General features: G+C 44.2%; 1 protein-coding gene across 2 annotated transcripts in view; it reads right to left on the bottom strand.

Moving 5' to 3' along the window:
* Positions 1-19,880, bottom strand: part of Pcsk2 (proprotein convertase subtilisin/kexin type 2) — a 245,033-nt gene that overhangs the window by 82,054 nt on the left and 143,099 nt on the right. For both annotated transcript variants that reach the window (XM_059259622.1, XM_059259623.1), the window contains one exon: positions 18,017-18,054. In XM_059259622.1, the coding sequence (XP_059115605.1) occupies positions 18,017-18,054 (38 nt within the window). The remainder of the gene's footprint in view (positions 1-18,016; positions 18,055-19,880) is intronic.

The raw sequence follows: 19,880 nt of genomic DNA, 5'->3' as shown, positions 1-19,880 counted from the left end.
ACTCTGTCCCTCAGTGCCAGCTTCAGGGGACTAGAAATGACAATGGCAGGTGAACACAAAACTTTTTAAAGTCACTTAGCTACTGTGGTGAGTGCAAAGACATGTTTGCCATTATCAAGAGCAGATTTAAATAGATTCAAGGTACTTGCTGATCATTTCCTTACAAAAGCAATCCAGTGTTTGCTTCTTAATCTGGGATTTTATTGGAGAGGATAAGTTTTGTACAATTTTGGAGTTACAACAGACAAGAGCCCTGTCCTCCCAGCTTACAAATGAGCAAGTTATGTCCCTGAGACATTGCACCAGATGCCACCCAGCTGGAGAATGGTCCAGCCAGGACTGGACTCCCACTGCACTCTTGGACTTATGTTTTCAGCAAAACTCGTTTTTGTGTTTTGATCTGTGACGGGTCAGATCAACAGGTTTCAGCTGACTTTTTCTTAAAGGGTCAAGTAGCAAAAGTCTCAAGCTTTGCAGGCCCCATGGTCTCTGTCACAATTTCCCTTTACGGCACAAAAGCAGGCATCACCAATAAGTAAACAGGCTGGCCGGTCATATAGCTCAGTGGTGGAGTACTTGCTTAGCATGTGCAAGGCCCTGGGCTTGATGCTCAGCTCTAAAAAACAAAGGATGTGAAAGTGGCTGCTTTAAGCATAATTTTATTTATTTATTTATTTATTTATTTATTTATTTATTTATTTATTTATTTATTTATTTATTATAAAACCAGTGGACAGTGTTCGGATGGGGTTTGTCAACCCCCAGACTAGATTATAGGGCATAAAAAGAGGTCTCCTTTTCTCTGTCTAATGGTACTACTTCATGCTGTGTAAATAGGAAATCATTTATTTTTAAGTGCTATTTTGTCAGTTAAATACAGGTTTCAGCTTTTTTCTTTAGACCCAAAGGACAGCTTGCTGGGCCTTGGGATGTCGCCTGCCATTTGTCTTCTTTTCCAAGTTAATCAACATGCTATGCCGCCATGCGTGGAGGACACTGATCATGACACACAGTGACACACACAGACAAGACTTTCCCCCCAATACTCAAATGAAACCCTACTTTTTTCATTGTGTCAATATTAATTATTTGCAATTTAGCATTCAATATTATTTTCTATATTAATTTCAACACAATGGAGCGAGTCTAATTTGGAATGATAAAATTCATTTGCATTTAAATTGATATTTTAAGCACTCCCTCTGAGGAACTGATAGCATCCATGATTGTAATTATAAACATTGTTTCCAAGGCAGGTTTGTTTTCCCTTGGAAATATTTGTAAATTTGGTGGATGGATTTTCATATTAATAGTGAGGACACTCTAATGCCCTGTTTCTGCCGAGTCCTGTGAGTTGAGTTCCTGTATTTGGGAATTCCTTTCTACTAGAAATAGCGAATAAAGGAAGCCTGTTAACTAAGAAGAAACCCACATATATCTTTTTCAAAATCTTTTGAATACTGACCCTACTACGGAGGAAACCCTGGTTATTTTTCAGCCTGAGAAGGTGTGTCTTGGAAGTCAAGCTGTAATTGCACATAACTCGAGTTGAGAGCACTGAGAAAGGCACTGCTACCCCTTTCTCCAGTTCCTTCTGGTTTGTTCTCTTGGGGCTGAACAAGGCAGTCCTGCATAGAGGGGTCTTCTGTTCCTAAGCTGCAGGCCATGGAGAAATACAGCTGTTTTGCCCCAACCAGGAAACAAAAATACGTTCATTTCTGGATTGGACGATTCTGGGTGGGGCTGACAACAGCTTTTCTTTTAGAGTGAGATGCTGGCATTGATTCAGGTATAAATAAATAATTGCCGCTGTCAGCACAACCGAGGAGGAGTGGTGGGAAAGAAAGCATGGTGGCTTAATTACCTTTCTGTCGTTGTGATGAGACACCATGTTTATTCTGGCCTTACAGTTCCAGAGGGTAAGAGTACACGATGGCAGAGGAGAGGTAGCAGGTGTCGGGTGGCTGGAACAACTGAGTGCTCACATCTTGAATCAAAACTGGAAGCTACTGAAATCTCAAAACCTGTCCCTAGTGACACACCTCCTCCCACAAGGCCACACCTCTCAATCCTTCCCAAACAGTTCTACCAACCTAGGACCAAGCATTCAAATCTATGAAGCTAAGGGGCCCATTATCATTCAAACTACCACACATGACCAGCAGAAAGGGTACAGGCTAAAAGCGTTTTTAAGCAAAGCATTCATGCCCCAGCCATGTGGTAAGTACGTATTAACTGCTTGCTCTGCCCTGCCCACCTGCTATGTGGAGGATAACAAGGTGAATCTGACAGCTAAGATGGCCGGTGCTCCAATTAGTAGGCATCCCCCCCCAAATGCACACACATAACTACAGACTGTATTAAGAACTGGGAATGACTAAACAGGGCATGGTGCTTCAATTGAGATGGACCTAACAGTGGAGGAAACAGAGGAAGAGTTGAGTATGTCTCAGATGTTGCAGCAGAAAAATGGTTCAAAAGGCCATGGAAGCCAGGCCATCCTTTGTCTCATAGGAAAGGAGAAAGATGCAATTTTAAGGGCAGGGGAGCCATCAGGTGGGTTTAAGTAGGGAAGTGACAAGGCTTTATTTAGTTTCTGGTTGTTTGGGATAGAATGTGTTCCAAGAGTGGAAGCAAGATGCTTTTGTGGATGTGAGTCATGTGGGCTTGGTCCAGGATACTCTTGACAGGACCAGAGAAGTGACCACGGAGGAGAGAGTGGGTTAGCAGGCTGGGGGAAGGGTGGAGGAAAAGAGTGTTTGGGAGGCTTGCCACTGTGTTTTTGGCAGTAGCATTTGCGAAAGTGGGATGACTGAAGGAGGATCAGGCCGAATGAAGGCAGTGACAGATGGTGAACTTCACATTTTTCTGTTCACTGGCTGTGTAAGCAGAGCAGATCACTAGCCTCTCTGATCTTCAATTTTCTGTTTGGGACAGATGTGGCCGAACTTTTGACTGCACAAACCACATAAGTATTTGGTATAAGTTGCAGAGTGAATGTGATAATGCATGTATTGCACAGGGCCAGGAACACTGTCAATAACCACACTGTGTACCTTTGTTGGTCAGGAGGAAGCAGCAGAAGTAAAGGAGACGGAGCCACGGGGGCTAAAATACCAGAAGCCAAAGGCAGGGAGCAGAGATGCAAACACCATGTGGACCTCAGATTTTGTGAAGTCACAATCAACTCCACATGAAGGGAGATGGATTTGTGAGTTGAAGAACTCGCCAACCAAACTGTCACGTGGTACTGGATAATCGTGCCTGCTTGTGAGGGATTAGCTGGTGTGCTCCTGAACCGTGTTGTTATCTATGCACAGAGAACATGCTCTCTGTAAGGTGCCTGGTAAGGATCCCATCATACTTCCTGGGTCAAATGGCTCAGTATCTATCTGTCTGGTCAATATTGCAGACACTTATGCGGGATTGTGTGGCCTTTGCCCTGAGCCTCTAAAGGAGGGAAGGAAAGACAGAGAGAAGGAGGGAGGGAGGAAGAGAGAGATAGGGAGAAGATGATGAAGAGGAAGAGGTGGTGGTGGAGGAGAAGATGGTGCAAAGTGGGTCCAGCATTTTGTACCAGAACAGCTTAGTAGCTTTAACACTCTGGGGTTCATTCTCCACTCCCCACACCTGAAAGTAAAAGAAGCCATGTCCCCTCCCTTAAGCCCACCTGATTGTTCCTCTGCCCCTAGAATTACATTTTCCTCCTTCCCTATGAGACCAAGGATGGCTCCTAACTTTTGTGGGACTTTCAACTGTTTTCTTGCTCCATAATCTATGATCTGTTAGATTCTTCCATTGGTTTTTCCCATTGTCTTCTTGAGATAGGCTTTTACTATGTAGCTCAGGCTGGCCTTGAACTCATGGCAGTTCTCTTGGTGCTGAGATTACAGGTGTGAGCCACCATGCTTAGCTTCAACTGATTATATATATATATATATATATATATATATATATATATATAATCAACAGAAACCTAATTTCCATATCTGCAATATGTATAACTATTCTCTTACTTTGATGCTGAAGGTAGTCATAGTCTTCTTGGGAAAGACAACCTTCACTGTTTTAGAGATGGGACAACTGAGGACTATTAAACAGTGCTTTTTTTCCCTTCTTATAGCAATTCAACAGGAGACTTCGAACATTCAGAATGTCTTAGATGTATACCAAACTACCTATTTAAAAACTTGGCAATGTTAGCTCTATAAAACACAAGCCCTCTCTCTCCATAGCTTAATGAAAACACCTCCCACACACTGTAACACATCTTATTCTTCCAGCCGGCAGATCCTGTATTGTGGAGAGGGCATGTAAAGGCTACATGGAAAGCAGGGACCTCACCATGATTCCCAAGACTATGTTAAAGAACACTGCTAAGAGCCCAGCTCTGGCTTCCTGTACTTGACTTCAGGTTTTAATTATTGGTTGGTAATTAAGGGTTCTTTTTCTTACAGGAAAATAATTTCCTGTCGGTTGGGAGGTAGCAAGGTTACCATGGCAGAAAAGCTAATCTTATTTTTTTTGCGTCGGAGATTTTTTTGGCTTGGCCACATATGATGGAAATTTTTGCTTAGCCCAAATCTCCAGACTGTTCAATTGTAAAATCAGCATCCTCCAGTTCCTCAGGAGCTGCCCCTGAGACATTGATTAAGAAGTTAGGGCAGGGAAGCAAGCCAAGTCCAGCTGTAATTTCAGGCAAAGTCCTGAAGGGGGCGCAGGAAGATATGCACATTCTTGTTTGCTCACCCGAACACAGGGAATCACAGTTTAATGGAAGTCAAGAGGGCTTGGGGAGTCCCTAAGAGGCTCTAATATCCCTGCAGCAATTTAAAAAAAAAAAAAAAAAAAAAAAAAAAAAAAAAAAAAAAAAAAAAAAAAAGCAAGTGCTGGAATTGGAGTCAAAACCAGTCCAAAGCAAGGGAGAGGGCACAGAAAATGGCCCAAAGGCGCATCAAAAATATCTAAATACATGTACCTTACTTGTGAGAGTGGCAGCTGCAGCCACTTGGACACACTGGAGATCTGAGTTCCAGGATTAGCTTTGCTCTAACTTGACCCCTGACCTCGGATAATCCGCTGGCCACCCAGGCCTTAGTTTTGCTCTGTAGAGTAAGAGTCTGGGCTAGGACATCTCGAAAACACTCCACTTATTACGACCTTGGCTTCAGCACAGGGAGGCCCTTCTCTTTGCGTCTGCAGGACATTTGCTTTAACCATGTAGGTTGAGGGTGTTGAAAGGAGACAAAGATTCTGCTCTGTATTGTAGGTGTATCCTTAGAACACTGGCACCCAGGAGTAGGAGGCAGGAGTACCTAAGTTCAAGGCCAGCCCTGGAACTCAGCCTTCCAAGCAAAACAATACTCCACCAGTTCCCCCAAATACCCCTAAACTCACACCTAAGTCAGCCTTAGTCTGAAGCAGTTTCTGCTTCGAGAGCACTCATACTGGAGAACTGGGAAGGGCATAGACTCTGCCTGTCTATAGAACGAGGCCCAAGAGGCCCCTGGAGTGGATTTTGGTCACACGAGTTGTCATAGTGTGATTGCAATCTTGCTCTCCCATGCAATCTGTGTCCCCCAAGGACTGAGATTTCCATGTGGAAGAGTCTGGGCTCAGGCAGGTCACTGTTGGCCTCAGAACTGGCTTACCTGTGTCCTTGTGAGCTGCTGGGGTAGCAACTAGATAGTAATGCTCCACTGTCTACCACTGGTGAGATTTGAGTGCTCACGCCTCCTCCCGTGGAGGGAAGACAGTGTTTCCGGTTAAGATGGACTCTCTCCATTTCCTGGCATGTGAGTGTATGTGTGTATGTGTGCCATAGCATCAATATGGAGGTCAGAAAGCAGTCTTTGGTGTTGGTCCTTCGGCCTTGTTTGAGAAAGGGTCTCTTGCTGCTCACTGCTGTGTATGCCAGGATAGCTGGCTCACAAGCTTTCAGGGAGTCCCTTGTCTCTCCCTGCTTCTCGTCTCTTGGTAAGGGGGCTGCAGTACAGTCGCTTGGGCTCCTGCATTCCATTTTTACGTGGTTCTGGGAATCAGAACTCAGGGTGGTTCTGGGGATCAGAACTCAGGTTGTAAAGCGTTACCCCCTGAGCCATCTCCTCAGCCCCTGTATTTATTTTCTATTGTTGCTGTAACAGATTAATGCAAGCTTAAGTAGGGGCAAATGACTCACATTTACTATCTTAGAATTCCACAGGTTCTGGATCTCATTGGGCTAAAATCAAGGTGCTGTCTGGGCTGTGCCCCTGCAGTGGGACCCTAGGGTAAAACCTGGTTGGTTGGTTGCTAGCTCAGGTGGTTAGTAGAATTCAGGTCCTGGTGAGGCTGAGAGGCCCTTGTTCCTTTGCTGCTGCCAACCTAGGGCCATTGTCAGTTCCCAGAGGCCATCCACACCTTGACTTATGTCCCTTCTTTCTAGGTTTAGGGCCAGAAAAATGGATTGAGTCCTCGGATTCTGAATCTCCTCTGCCCCTTCATTAACCTCCATGCCTCTTTTGAATCTGGTGTCTGCTTTCACCTCCTGCTTTTAAAGTGTGTATGTGGTTGCATTTAGCACAGCTGGTGTCATGGTTAACAGTAGATGTAGCACCCAGGACAGGCTCATGAGTTGAATGCTTGGCTCTCAGATAATGGCACTGTGAGAGGTTGTAGAAACTTTGGGAGACGAGACCCGGCTGGAGGAAGTGGGTCATTGGGAGCAGGATCTTGGGGCTCCCTGGCTACTTCCTGTTCCTGTCATACCATCTGTTTCTTGCTCATCCGTGAAGTGAGTTCTTCTCTACTTAATGTTCCCACCATTGTGATGTTCTTCTATTCAAGCTCTTGGGGCCATGTGATGACGCACTGGACTCTCAGAATATGTGAGCCAAAATAAATCTTCCTTCCATTAATTGTGTCTGTTAAACATTTTGGCCACATCACCAACAACAAACTAACCACTGAAGGATCTCCCTGTTCTGAATTGACCTTAACTCCACTGGCAAAGTGCCCTTTCGTATGCCACATAATCTCACACAGTCTCAGGTGGCAGGGATCAGGACACGGACATCTTGAGACCATTGTTCTGTGGAGAGCACAGCCATCCTCTCCCCAGCCTTCCTCGCTTTAGGTGGACCCTTTTTCCTTAGCCAAGTCTCTTGAGTCCATTTAGCCATGTAGAAAGCAAACTGTCATTGCATATCTGCTAAGTTTCAAGTCACGTGCAGAGCTTCGAGGATGTGGAGACAGACATGGCGCCTGTCTGCCTCAAGATGATCACAGAGATGAACACAGATGACTATGTACATGTATGAAATTGTCAAAGAAGACAAATAAGTAAAAAGCAATTTAAAAGATACACATATTTTTGAGATAAAGACAGATAAAGACAAATGTATTAAAACATGTAAAAACTGAAGGGTGATTTGTTCTTACTAACTCGAAAAACAGTTAAGTCAGTTCATGCCCAGAGATGTCTCAGAGGCCTCTGGAAGAAGACAGGCTATTGGCGTTGCTCTTGGTTGCCCATAAGAACTAGATGGTAAGAGCTGATAGCCAAGGACAGCTCACATTTGGGTTACAGGACACTGAGAAATCAAGGTGGAACTGAGTTGCAAACTTGCTTCCTGCTGGCTACCATGCATGGTGTGGAAGGTGTTATGCTGGCTGGTGGGGAAGACACGTCAGTCATCTCGCCCATCTGTAGATCATGTGTGCCACAATACTGATCCACCAGGCAAGATGTGCCCACTGGCACAACAGGAGCACAACTATTTTGGTGATAACAAACTGCTTTATTATTTGATTTGAGGCCTGTGCTATGGGAGGGAACAACACCCTGAGACTAGCAACCAGGTCAAAAGCTTATGCCTGGGGAGAGCATGAACCCAAGGGAAGACCCCCAATGCCATTGTTTTCCCATGTGAACATGTTTTCTAGCTGATTTTTAAATATTTATAATATTTATGTTTACACCCATAGACAGATGTGGCTTTCCATCTAGGGTAGTGAAGCTCCTTTTTGTAGAGGGTGGTGGTTAATGAGGTGACTCATGTCTGGTCCAAGTGTGGATAATAAATGGCCAATGAGCACTGAGCTGTAAATGGGACATCTATATGTACAACCTCCAGAGTCGGAGAGCATCATGGAAGAGAAAGCAGAAGTAACTTAAGATGAGGAGGACTGGGAAGACTGTCACGGAATGCTGTCATCTGGATATGGCATAGCCATTGCAACCATGAACATGCAGCACCCATGGCCACCTTCAACTTTCCACCAAGAATGGAGGGGGTGTCCATGAAGCCCCACCCTTCCTGAGGAGCTGATGGCGGCTAATACCTACTGGAGGATAAGATGTCACTGGAGGACTAGTCAGGAAGAAGAAGGGACAGAGGGAAAGGAAGGGGGATGTCTGAGGGCAATGGGGAGTATGAATATGATGACAACACAGTGTATGTATGAAACTGCCAAAAAAAAAGATAAATCAGTTTAGACTCAGATCTCCCCTAAAATGGAACGTATATTAATTTCTATTGCTATATCTGCCCGAAATCAAGCAGAGGCTGAGATCTTATCTAAGACTTGGGGGATATTCTCCAAAATAACTGACTGTTGATAGAATTTGGTGGTTCATGGTTATAAGATTGATGCCCTCATTTCCTAGACAGGCCATTATTTCTCTTCTAAGTGCTCTGATGGCAAAATAATAACCCTTGGGGCATAAAGTACATTATAGGCCATCATCTTTATGTGATGGTTGGTGGCTCTTCAAAGCCTGCAAGTGAACCACGATGCTTAAAATCCTTTTGACTTGTTCCTTGTCTGGCCTTCAGTTCTTTTTTTAAAGTACTCACCTGTTTAGTTCTGGCCCATATGGGAACATCTTCTGTTTGGTTATCTAAAACTCAACTGATTAGGAATCTTCATGGGATTTTGAAATGCAAGCTAATTATGGGAATAATACCAGTCACATTTACAGCTCCTGCCCTGATTCAAGGGGAAACAGAGAGTGTTTTACCAGGAAGGGAAGCATGGGGATCATTCTAGAATTCCGCACAACCCAGACACTTGTCTTCAACAGAAAATGATGGAGAGATTTTTAAAGGAAAGAACAGAAATTGGGTTGCAGTAGAAATTGAACTGTGGTTCTTATGGTTCATCCATTTCCATCCACCCATCCATCCATTCTTCCTTCCATAATTTAATATTTGTTTATAGAAAAAGGCTCTGTACATGTACACCAACACATACATGTGTGCTTGGGGACTCTCTCTTTCTCTCTGCTAATGATCTCCCTGGGGAATGAGACCTCCAGGTAAGTTTTTCATGAGGGAAAGACAGCACCATGGTTTGTAAGTCACTTAAAGTTAGTGTATGAAATGAAATTGTGTTGAAGGCTTTTAGGGAATTTTGGAGCAAGGAAGTGATTTTTTGTGGGTCACTTTCAGTCTAGACTTCTGAGTGCAAGCAGATCTCCCGATGAACTTGGAACTACCCATGTGCCAGGAATCGCACCAAAAGGATGTCTAGGCAAGTTGCCCTATGCCCTCTCAAGAAAGCAAGTCTGTTCCTAGTGTGCCAGTTGCTACTCTTAAATACATCTCCCACTCTAGCTTTTTTGCTCTGAGTGTCTTCTTGATTTCTCTGCATTTCAAGTGTACGATGTTTAATTTTCTAAGAGAGTATTAAGTACATTGCAGCATAATTCTATACCTACATGGAAACCATCCAAAGGCAGGAAGGGTATTTTACCCCACATTTTTACAACCCTGGCCCTTAGAGTAGTACCTCAGATACTTGAGCACACAGATCTCTTGAAAATTGACTAGGTTCAGTGGGGCGAAGTCTAGTCCCGTGAGCAATTTGTGGAAGTTCACTAACTAGATTTCTTTCCGTAGCTTTTAGCTGTAATTGTGCTACAAACAAGTAGTCCAAGGAAGGAGCTCCGTTTAATCCAACTAGGTTTATTTTGTCCACTTTCATACCAAATATGTCCTTATAAAAATGGACCATTTCCTCTAATCCATTGATTGAATAAGATTATAGTTATTTGTCCCAGGATCTCTCTCCAAGGGATCATTCAGACAGTTCTAAGACAGTTCTATTTATTCAGTCTGGCTTTCTGGTGATGAAGTTCACTGTTAACTGGTCAACACACACACACACACACACACACACACACACACACACACACAGTGCTGAAAATAGCATGACTCCCTTTCAATAAGACACAAAGGGTATTTAAGCTTCAATTTCACATGCATTATTAATGTACTTTTTAAAATATTAATAGGCCTAAAAGCCTGGAGCAATGTATGTGATCAATACTGTATGACATCTGAGTCACCCGGGGATGAGGACAGGGCCTGTCTCCAGCTGTCACTCTTTCATCAGGGCAGCCCTGTGCCACCTGGAGCCCTGGTGCACACTGCTGCCAAGCCCAAGGCACTTTCTTTCAGCTCAGCCCTGGCAGTACTTCAGAGCTCTCCACAGGTTCCTCCTCAGAAACAGTGATCTGTCAGGACTCCTCAGAGGAAGGAGGAAGTGCAGGTCCTCAGGGACGGCCTTGTTTTCTCTTTTAAGCACTTCTGTCGCTTGAATAACAACACTGTGGAATCCATAATAACCTGACATTTGAACTGAAGCAAAGTCTAATTTATCATCCTCCAACCTGGGAACCAAATTGTATTCTCACGTAATAGTTCCACCAACCCAGGCCAGGGGAAAGGTGTTATAGCTACCATAGAAAATAAATGGCTTGAGGCTACCTGAGTGTGGACTACCTACCTTGAGAATCTTTTCTTCGGGCCTGTGACTATTTGGTTTTTCGAAACAGGGTTTCTCCGTGTAGTTTTGGTGCCTGTCCTGAAGCTCGCCCTGTAGACCAGGCTGGCCTCAAACTCACAGAGATCTGACTGCCTCTGCCTCCCAGGTGCTGGGATTAAAGGCATGAGCCACTGCTGCCTGGCTTCCATGGTTCTCTCTTTCTGACATTGGTGTCACACACTACAGGGAATTCAAGGGTAGTATCCACCTATGAGGTGGCTGGGATCTGGGAATTAGAGGGTTCTGTCTTCCAGATTTTCCAGTCATGAACAGAGGGGCATTGTTTGATTTCACTCTTGGTTTCATTCACAATAGTAAATATTCAGCACTATGTAAATATTTATTAGATGCCTGATAACCACAATGCTAAGTACTAAGAGAGCTACAAATATGTGCAAACTACATGTACAGAAAGCTGACAATCTAATTGAGATGTAGTCATACATTTTAGGTAAATGGCGTTGTTGAAAGGATGAGTGAAATATGCCAAAATAAATGACCAGGCTAACGACCAGAGTCTTGGGGAGTGTCTAAAGAAACATACACTGTGAGACCCAAACCTTAATATTTGCTTTGGTCTAGAGTTGCCAAGAAATCTCTTAGATAGCCCCTGACTTATGATGGTTTGATTAACATTTTCAACCCTATGAGTGAGTAAGGCAATATGCAATGACTGGGCATTTTTTTTGGGGGGGGTGAGCTAGTAATATGCAGTGGGTTCCCCTACGATGATGCCAGCCTCAAGGTCCCAAGAGGAAACCATGGATACTCAGCAGTGTACTGTTTAAAGATTTAATTTTTTTTTAAATTAAAATGTTCTCATTTCTTTTCAAGTACATGAATGTTTTACTTGCATGTATGTCTATGCCCCATGTATGTACCTGGTGTCCACAAAGGGTAAGAGAGCCTTGGATCCTCTAGGACTGGAATTACAGATGGGATCATAGGACTGGACTTACATCCAGTGTATCTGGGCCCCAGTCCAGCTGTGCTCTGCGTCCTGGTCAGCCCTGTAATAAGCAGCCACCTGATGCTTCCAGGGTTCTGGCTGGGAGCTGCTTCTATGGCAGTGCCCTGCTTACTGTGACGGACCACATTCCCTGGAACTGCGAGCCAAGTAAGTCCTTCCTCCCCTAAGTAGCTTTTCACACCAATGAGAAATTGACCAATGAAAGGCTGTGAGCCTTTCATAAGCCAGAAGAACTTGCATGTTCTCTTTATGTTGGATGGGCATCATGTAATATGTGAGGCTTGAGGAGTCTTGCATGGGTAACTGTAACAGTTACTATATACAAACAGTGATGTGTCATTAACATATACCATTATACATTTATGCAGCTCAGGAGTTTGCAGGTTGGCGGGGGAATACCAGCAGTCTAGCCTGGGCGCCTTTCCTGTTCCTGGGTGCCTTGTATGTTTGTGCGCAGCTGGCATTTGACAGGTATTGGGTTCCTGTATGCAGCTCTGTTTCTTACTGTGGTTCTGTGGACAATTTGGGTGTTGGAGCTTCTGACCATGGCAACAGAGGCAGCTCTTCTTCCAGTGTCTCTCATCTTCTTCCCAGTTCAGTGGGCTAGCCTGGGCAAGCTCTACTAAGAGTGATGTCAGAAGAATAGGAATGTGGGAACTCACAGAGCCACACAAGGCAGTTCTGAGCCAGCACACTGATACTTCTGCATTATTGTATGGTGTGTATTTTTTCTATTAATACAGACATATGATAAACTCTAATTTCTAAATTAGGCACAGTAAAAGATTGATGGCAATAGCTGATAATAACATAAATGGAATGATGATAAAATAAAATAGCTGGAGTAACACTATAACAAAATTATATAATTGTGATTTTTTTCTCTTTTCAAATGTACTGTTCTCCTTGCCTTATGATGACTGGAGATGTCACAATGTCTGTACAATGAGGAAAAGTGGAAGAAGGATATAGACATTGTGGCACAGCATTAAATAATTACATGAGAGTTACTTCCCCATAAGCAGTGTGGCTCTGCTACAATCAATCTGATAAGCTGCTAAGTGTGACTAATGGGTGGTAGTGTATATGGTGTGGATGCACTGAGCAATGGGATGCTTTATGTCTGGGTAGGATGGTACCAAATTTCACCACACTATTTGAAAGTTGTGTATTTTTGAAATATTTCTTTTAGTAGTTTCAGATTGCTGTTGGCCATGGGTTACTGAAACCATGGAGAGTAAAATCATAAATGCCTGGGTAGATCATGTGTAATGTTGCTCTAAACAAATCACAAGGATCAATCCAAAGTCAGGGGTCAGGGAATATATTTCCCCTCTTTAAAGGGGGTTTTGAGTTGGGGGTCTCAGGAAGAAGATGGAATTGCAGTCAACTGAATCTTCCCCTTGGCTTCACTCAACAGTTCCTGTGTGCGCTGGCACATAGCTTATTGGCAGAGGACTTTTCTAACTCATACAAGGCATTGGATTTGATTCCTAGCACCAAAAGGAAGTCAAAACAAATAAATAAACAAAAAGACAATAAAATAAATAGAAAGAATTCAAGAAAAAGTTCAAGGAAGAATACATGCATCTTGGCAGATCTTTACATACGATTATGGATCTACCCAAAGGCTGAGTCCCATTTGCAGGGTGAATGATGGAGACCGGAGTGCAAGAAGCAGCCAACATTCCTGTGTGCTTTCTGTGGTCACTTAAGACTAGGAGGCATGATTTCCCTTCCTAGAGGAAACCTCTTTGTTGTAGAATATTATTTTAAGGTGTGTTACTTTTGTTTATGTTGCATTTGTTTAACACTGTGAAGCTGTGTTACTGTGCCTGTCTACAATACCTGATGGTCTAAAAAAAACTGAATGGCTAACAGCAAGGCAGAAGAAAGGATAGGAGGGGCTGGCAGGCAGAGACAATATCTAGAAGGAGAAATCTGTGAGGAAAAAAGAAGTAGCTAGAGAAGGAGGAGGACTCCAGGGGCCAGCCATCCAGCTACACAAACAGCAACAGAGTAAGAAATAAAGTTATACAGAAATAGCGAAAGGTGAAAGCCCAGAGGCAAAAGGTAAGCGGGATAATTTTAAGTTAAGAAAAGCTGGTGAGAAACAAGCCAAGCTAAGGCCAGGCATTCATAATTAAGAATAAGCCTGTGTGTGTGATTTATTTGGGAGCTGGGTGGCGGCCCCCCCAAAAGAGTAAAAAACACCAACAACACCTCTTTTGGAGAAGAGGATTGCTTTACAATCCCTTTGCCTGCCTTAGGGACCAGCCCAACTCTCCAATGACCCATGCATGTCTTCCTAGTTGAAAGATCTACAGCAGAGAAGTGATCAGGAATTCTCTTTCCGGGGGCACCCTTCTTCATTCCATCCTTGGCCACAAACAATGGTGCTTCCCTTTCTCCTTCCTTTCACTTTGCTTGGATGGGAATTCTAAGAATCTTTGAGATTATTTTTGGTCTCCTCCACTCTTAACTTTCCTAGCCTCACAATCTTAAACTTAACTGGGGTCAGCTGACCTTTTCTTTCCTTTGGATAACTCCGAGCTCATTAGGAATCGGGCTGAGCAATTGCACTTGTTTCCTGAGTCCCTCCTGAACCGCTTCTCCATCAGCATAACCTGACTTGCGCAGCGCTATAGCCTCAGCTCTTTCGAGAAGAAAACGAAAGATTACTGAGTGTCTATTATGTGCCAGTCCTGATACACATATTATCTCAATAATGCCTGACAGTGTCAGCAAACTCAGTTGGACTCCCGCTGTGCCCCTTTTCACTAACAAAGAAACGAAGGTTCCAAGTCTAAGGTTACACAATTAGGAAGTAGGGACTCAGAATGATGCTCACGTTTGACTCAGTTCCTACAATCACCACACTGTTAGAACCCCACCTTTGCATGCTGGTTGAAACACAATCATCTGAATACTCAGGTTTTGGAAAACCCTCATTTGTTGGACCCCATTCTGCTCGACTGGAGGGCAGGCCAGAAGATCCAGGAACAAAGCCCTTTCCTCTCCTCTCCAGTGCTGTTCTTGGGTAGTAGCTCTCGTCAGTGATTGACAGGTACTGCTGGGTAAAGGCTAAGGCGGGCTCTGCCTGCAGCGCTTCTCAGAACTCCTTAGTGGAATTAAGGGCCCTTGCCCTCTGGCAATTCTTTCTATAGAAGCCTTTCTTGGCTGCCCTTTCTTTTTGCTATTTCTTCACCTTACCCTTTTAGGGCTCCTTGGGATGTCCTCCTAGATGAAGTCTAGCCTGGTATTCCTCTGCCCACTCCAAGATAGGGAAGCAATCCACTGATGTGCCAGCCCCTTACATACCTGTGTGGTATTTAGATCCAACCTAGATCCACCCTCCTGCCAGGTGTGGCCAACTTTTTTACCTTTAGATATGATATTATCCTTTACTAAGTTCAAGTTTGAGAATTTACAATTGAGTTGTAAAAAAGAATGAAAAAGATCTCTTAATATTTTTAAGTAAGTTTACTGTTTTGTATTGAGTCACATTCATAGCCGTCCGGGGCCACATACAGATGAGAGACCATAGATGGGACACACCTGAGCCCATTTCTACATGTTTTATAGTAATTAATACAATATGAATGCTGCAGTTGTTATCTAACAGCTTGTTGTTTAGGGAATAATGAAAAGGAAAAAAAAAGTCTGTTCATTCTCCATTGGAATTCACAGATACCATCAAATCTTTGTCTCAACACATATCCCTGAGAAAACTCCGGAATAGCCTCTTTGAATTTTACAGGCCCACCAGCCATGTGTGACTCGTGGCTTCAACAAAGCAGGCCTATGAAGCAAAGATGAGATTCTGCCCTACCTGCTCCCAAGCTCTGCAAACTGCCACCTCTTCCACACACCACACATTCCTAAAAAAGTACTCCTTCAGCTACAGACTTAGCACAGCTTCAGTCTTGGACCTATGGTGCAGATACAAGTCTGGAATTATCACAGGCTAAGAGCTACAGAACAGAGTCACTTCCCCATCTGCTTGTTCCTAAGCCTTGCTGTGAGACACTCCCTGACTGCACCCTTCCTAGGCAAGTGCCTGCACCCTCCTGGCCTCTCTTCCCCCATCCCGAGCTAGAGGAACTGTTCAGACTGTGGCCTAGGGGAGGCAGGGAAATGAAGCTCTGACCTGGTCGAAAGTAGTCTCTTGGCCAGTACTCATTTCATGGTTATTGCGATTGGGACGGAAAAAAAAGAACTTTAATTATTTGGAATAGTGAGCACTTACAAATGGGACCAGACCCTGAGATTCAATTCAACCTTTGAACAATAGAATAATCACAGAAGTGGCTGTTATTATCCTTTGCTCTCCACTCAACAGACTCAGTGTGGATTTGTTAAATCAAATTAACACTAAAGACTTACATTTATATATTGATTTGCAGTTTTCAAAGTATTTTAATTCTTAGTTTAGTGCAAAGAGCCCTGAACTACCAGCACATGCACTCTCTCTCTCTCTTTTCTGACTATTTGGAATAACCAAGCTATGAAAAGAACTTTGCTTTGGGAAACATTTTTGCCTGGTTTGAGTATGAAGAAACTTTGCTGAACAGCTTCAGGTAGAATTCTCACTTCTTATTGAAAATAAATTAGTAAAGAGGAGGAGTTTGCTCCCACAGTACAGAACATTTCTGTTTAACCTTTAAGAGATTTCCAAGCGTACACTGGTAGCAGGTGCTGTCACATATCTCTTGGGCCCAACACCCACATGTCCCTGGAGAGGGACTGTCTATACACACATGAGGGCTGTCCTCCAGCCTGGGGAGGCAACCTAACTATCTCCTGGGACCAGCCCTAAACCAATAACTGCTGGAGTTGTGTTGAATCCCCACCCCCCCAGTCCCCAGAGGTCCTATGCCAGGTTAGATGCCTCTGGTACTCTGTCTCATTTAGTCTAATCATCTCTCAGATTGTCCTAGGGGGGTTAAGTTCCAGCTGCCTCAGTGGTCACTTGTTTGAAAATGCACCTACCCATCACGGCTGCCTTCTCTTCATCTCTACTTTCTGGCACTGTGCAGAAAGAAAGAATTTTTTGCTGAAACTCTTGTTTTAGGGGTATGTTTCTGGGGGAAACCCAAACAAGTACCTCCCCAAAGTACCTTTTCCTAGAAGGGCACTGGGTAAGCTCGTCACATCTAAGCCATCCAATCACTTAGTAATGTGGAGATGTGGCCCTGTAAATTCTTTTCTCACGCGGCTTTTGAGACTATCATGGTCCGCCGACTTCATTGCTCTCCTCAGCAGGTTGACTCCACTTGCACTTAACGATCATGTAAATATTTAGCCAAAAATAAGACAAATTATACTGTTAGGTTTTGTCTCAACTCTACATAGATTGAGAGAGACACTGTGATTTCAGAGAACCGGTCTTGTGTTTATGGGGAAAGTGTAACTGGGCTGGGGCATCTTTAAATGAACATGCTGATGCCTGCATATTGCATCTCCCCAGGTTGGAATGAAGACATCGGTTGTGTTTAAAGAGCTTGTAGGTTTTTCAGGGAAACAGTATATGACTTGCTGGGTGCAAGAGTAAGTGTGAAGTTCTAACCCAGTGTTGTGCCGTGAATCTCTGCTGATGGTACTTGCTTGTAGAGGGGCCTTAAAAGCGAGGCTCAGTGGAATGTTTAAAACAGCAAACATTGTCAAAAACGATACTGTTTATTCTTCCTCTCACAAAGTGATGGTTGCAATGTGAGTTACCGCAGTTTCTGGCTCTTGGTCTTCAGTGTTGGCCAATCAACACCCAGCAGTTTGCTTATCCCTTTCACTTGAGGATTGCAACTGGCGTGGGTTCAAGCCTTGCCGTGCTGCTCTCCTCTCTGCCTCTCCCTTTATTTACTTTCTTGGCAGTCTGTTCCTCCAAACTTCAGCTTGTTATCCGTTCTTCTCGAAAAGCTACCCACCTGACATTCGGCCAGCTCCCCTATCTGAGCAACGGTGATGGAGTGTGCACACAAGTGTGCACACTGGAGAATGTGGGTGTGATTCTGTCTTCACATGAATATCTGAGTTGTGTGTGTGTGTGTGTGTGTGTGTGTGTGTGTGTGTGTATGTGACTGTTCCTGCATTGGGCATGCATATGCTTCTGTGTGTGGGTATCAATCCTCTGCATGCATGCATATTGCATATACTTGAGTGTGTTTCTGAAAACCAGACGCAGCAGGTTGCTTAGAAGCACACATTCTTCCCCACACCTTAAAATCAGCTTGTACTTACATAGTTGTAGGCCAGGTCTGGGTGGAGATAGTCGATTCCTGAGAAAAGATAACACAGGAGTGGAAGGTTAATGCCTGCCTTTGTGTTCGCAAGAAAGCTGCCCAGGAATGGATACTCCTTGCAGGGATGATGGTGCAGGAGACTTGGGGGAGTCAGAGGTGGGGAAGAGGACACTTATCCTGAACGCTCTGCTTTGCCTTCCCTTTCTGTGTTGGGGAGGGCTGCATCACTTCCTTGGTGGAGAGACAGCGGCCCCCAGACACACTGCAGAGCAGTGAAACCAATTAGAGCTCTGGGCCCACGGATAACGCTTCCGGATAAATGTCAGCAGTCAGGGGCTTAGTGACTGTGAGATGGACGGTTCATCACAGCGGCGATGTAAAAGAGATTTGTAGAAATCCTGACATTTCTAAAGCATCAACTAGCTTCTCCTCTGAAATGAAGCTGGCCCCGGGGAGGGAAAGGGATGATTATTTAACAGGGCACGGAGAACCATGGATTAGAGCACACTCCAGCATGGAAATAAGAGGCGTATTGCCGGGTGAGAAAAGCCATTAGGAGAAAGCTAGCGGTTTCTAGTGAGGTGTTGCCAGTTGGGAGCTGACGCTAGTCTCTCCAGAACGTGCCTTTCTGGTAAGCCAGAGGCTTCAATCTCCTCAGCTGGAGTTCTGTGCCTGCTCTTGAGCTGGAGCCTGTTCTGGGCCCAGGAGTCATTCCTGGGGTAGAATTATGGCCTATTTACGCTGTTGAGGTACATCAGACACTTTGACCTCAGAACTCACTGTAGAAAGAAACCCAGGGGCAACTGAAAAGCTTTCATTCAGGTCCACAGGACTGTATAGTCTCGGCATATGCCGTACCTGTGCGTATGGCCAGTGCAGAAACAGCAACAGAGCAGGGCCCTGCAACTACACGCGATCATGGTTATGAATGGAGGTGTTGGGAGTCAAAGAGCGGAGTTTGACTCCTAACTGCCATGATAACCAGCAGGATGACTTCAGGGAGGTTATTTGGCCTCTCTGTGATTCTTTCCTTCTTTGAACAACTGGAGGAGAGATGAGGGCAGGACTCAAACCAGCTCATGCACATGGTAGCTTTAGCCTAGCAGGAGGTGCATTTAATAACTATCCTGGGATGCTAGACTTATGAGCTAGAAGTACCATTAAGCACCTTCTGCTGGCATCTTGGCCCCATACGTACTAAGGCTGTGCCGCTGTTATTGGAGCTGTGCCAGCCATCCTAAGGCTTTGTGGTGGAAAAAAACCAAACCAAAACAAAACAGAAAACCAAACCAAATCTCTTGAATTAGGATGTATATATTCCAAAAGGAAATTTTCATATTTTTTTCCAGGTCACACTAATAATTTCTGGGCTGAGAGTCACTGAACAACGATGTGAGAGCAGAACTAGTCACCTGTCACTCACAGGCATGATGCCTTCTCTTTCTACTCTCCTGACAAAAATCTGTAGAAGGAAGTGACTTTTAGAGTTGGGGTGAATGCCTGTGCTGAGACCAACAGTTCCATTCAAGGGTCAGGTGCTGTAACCCTGATGTGGATTTTGCCAAATAACAGTATTTCTGAGCTTTGACTGTGTCATCTTTGAAAATGAGGCTATAATTTATCTTGCTGAGAGACCTTTTAAAGATTAGAAACAATCCATGGAAATGTTTGGCTTTTTCTATCATGGCCCACTTCCTGTTCTTTCTCTCTGCCTCCTGGGTGAGGTGAGATGTGCTCAGTCTGTTTCCTGACTGGCACGCTGGCCTCACGCTCCTCCTACCATGCCTTTGCCTTGATAGCCTCTGGAACTGTAAGCCCACACAACCCCCAACCCCTTCCCAAATTACTTTTTGTGAGAGCAT

Source organism: Peromyscus eremicus, chromosome 4 (genome assembly GCF_949786415.1).
Source record: "Peromyscus eremicus chromosome 4, PerEre_H2_v1, whole genome shotgun sequence".
NCBI lineage: Eukaryota > Metazoa > Chordata > Mammalia > Rodentia > Cricetidae > Peromyscus > Peromyscus eremicus.
Note: the sequence above shows the minus strand (reverse complement) of the source record. Positions and strands in the feature narration are given on the sequence as shown.